Consider the following 1,858-nt stretch of genomic DNA (forward strand, 5'->3'; position numbering starts at 1 on the left):
AAGTGCTTTGACGAGAGCCGCTACGAGTACCTGGAGCCGGGTGAACGCTGGGCCCGCGTACACCAGGGCCGCGTGGAGCAATGCGAGTGCGCGGGGGGCCAGATCCGCTGTGAGGGGACCCGCCACACAGGTACTCGAGGGCGCGGCCCGGCGGGGTGGGCCACGTCACTGAGCCTGCGCTCTGGGAAGGGGTTTCCCAGGGCCACCAGGGAGGGGCACCAGGGTGGGAACCAGGCCTAGACACCCCACCCCCACCCCTGGCTTGGGGCCAAGGCCTAGCTCCCGAGTGCTCCCCCCCAGCTTGTCTGAGCAGCCCCTGCCTGAACGGGGGCTCCTGCCACCTGATCGTGGCCACCGGGACCACCGTCTGCGCCTGCCCCCCAGACTACGCTGGGCGACTCTGCAACATCGGTGAGTTGCCCAGCCTCAGAGCGGTGTGGGCCCCACGTCCCGCGGCCCAGGCTCACCGCACTCCCACCGCCCACAGTGCCCGCCCAGCGCTGCTTCGTGGGGACTGGCACCGAGTACCGAGGCGTGGCCAGCACGGCGGCCTCAGGCCTCAGCTGCCTGGCCTGGAACTCCGACCTGCTCTACCAGGAGCTGCACGTGGACTCCGTGGGTGCCGCGGCCCTCCTGGGCCTGGGCCCCCACGCCTACTGCCGGTCAGCACTGTCCCCACGGTCCTGACCCCTCTGCTCGGGAGGCTGCTCAGGGAGCGGAGCCTGGGGCCAGGGCTCAGAACCACCTGCAGGAGCAGAGCCTTCTGGGGGGGTCAGAAACCCCCCCCCCCCACAGCAGGCATCCTCATCTCCCCCCTTGCTTCTGCGGGGCCATGACCCCCGCCCACCAGCTTGTCCCTGTCCACCAGGAACCCAGACAAGGACGAGAGGCCCTGGTGCTACGTGGTGAAGGACAGCGCCCTGTCCTGGGAGTACTGCCGCCTAGCGGCCTGCGGTGCGCGCAGCTGGAGGTGGTCTCGGGAGGAGCAGGGTGGGCACCGGGCTGGCCCCACCCCACTGGGGTCTTCCCACTACACCCCCATGTGTGGCCGCCTCTCCCCGGAGGACCACGGGCCCATCTGAGAGATGGGGAGACTGAGGCTCACCACAACAGGGCTGGACCAAGGCCATGCAGTGGGTCGGCATCAGAGGTCAGGGGGCCCAGGCATTCTGCACTGTGCCCGGATGGTCCCCACAGACAAAGATACAGCTGGGTGTCCCTGGGGTCAGCCCCTGGTGGGTAGGTGGCTCCAAGAGGCCAGCCTGCCCTCTGACCCATCCTGGGTTGGCTCTGGGGTCCCAGGCTGCTGGAAGGGACAGGAACCCCTGCCAGGCCTGCTGGGCCACCCTGGCTTCTGCAAAGCCTGTGATCAGGCACAGTTCTCCTCATCCTGCAGATGAGGAAAACAGGCTCAGAGTTAAGTCCTGTGCCCCGCGCCACCACCCCCCACCCAAGGGCAGAGCTGGGCGTGAGCTGGGCTCCTCTTTCAGAGGAGCTGCCTAGGCTGGGGCTGGAGGCAGGTGAACCACTGGGGGCCTAGAGAATCCTGGACACAGCCAGGACCTGCGGCGTGATCCAGTGATCTGTGTCCCCAGAATCCCTTGCCAGGATTCAGCCCCCGCCCACCGAGGCCCTGCTGACCCTGCCTGGGCCCACAGCCGCTGGACCAGCTGGACGCCAGACCTGCGGCAAGAGACACAAGAAGAGGACCTTCCTGCGGCCCCGCATTATCGGCGGCTCCTCCTCGCTGCCCGGCTCCCATCCCTGGCTGGCCGCCATCTACATCGGGAACAACTTCTGTGCGGGGAGCCTCGTCCACACCTGCTGGGTGGTGTCTGCCGCCCACTGCTTCTCCAAT

The 1,858-nt window shown here is 68.1% G+C and overlaps 1 protein-coding gene across 1 annotated transcript in view; it reads left to right on the top strand.

The window, feature by feature from the left end:
• The window catches only part of HGFAC (HGF activator), an 8,103-nt gene that overhangs the window by 2,805 nt on the left and 3,440 nt on the right, over positions 1-1,858 (top strand). Inside the window, exons 7-11 of the mRNA XM_010848125.1 lie at positions 4-130; positions 301-411; positions 488-662; positions 869-990; positions 1,596-1,858. Of these exons, the coding sequence (XP_010846427.1) occupies positions 4-130; positions 301-411; positions 488-662; positions 869-990; positions 1,596-1,858 (798 nt within the window). The remainder of the gene's footprint in view (positions 1-3; positions 131-300; positions 412-487; positions 663-868; positions 991-1,595) is intronic.

Source organism: Bison bison, unplaced genomic scaffold, assembly GCF_000754665.1.
Source record: "Bison bison bison isolate TAMUID 2011002044 unplaced genomic scaffold, Bison_UMD1.0 scf7180017849866, whole genome shotgun sequence".
NCBI lineage: Eukaryota > Metazoa > Chordata > Mammalia > Artiodactyla > Bovidae > Bison > Bison bison.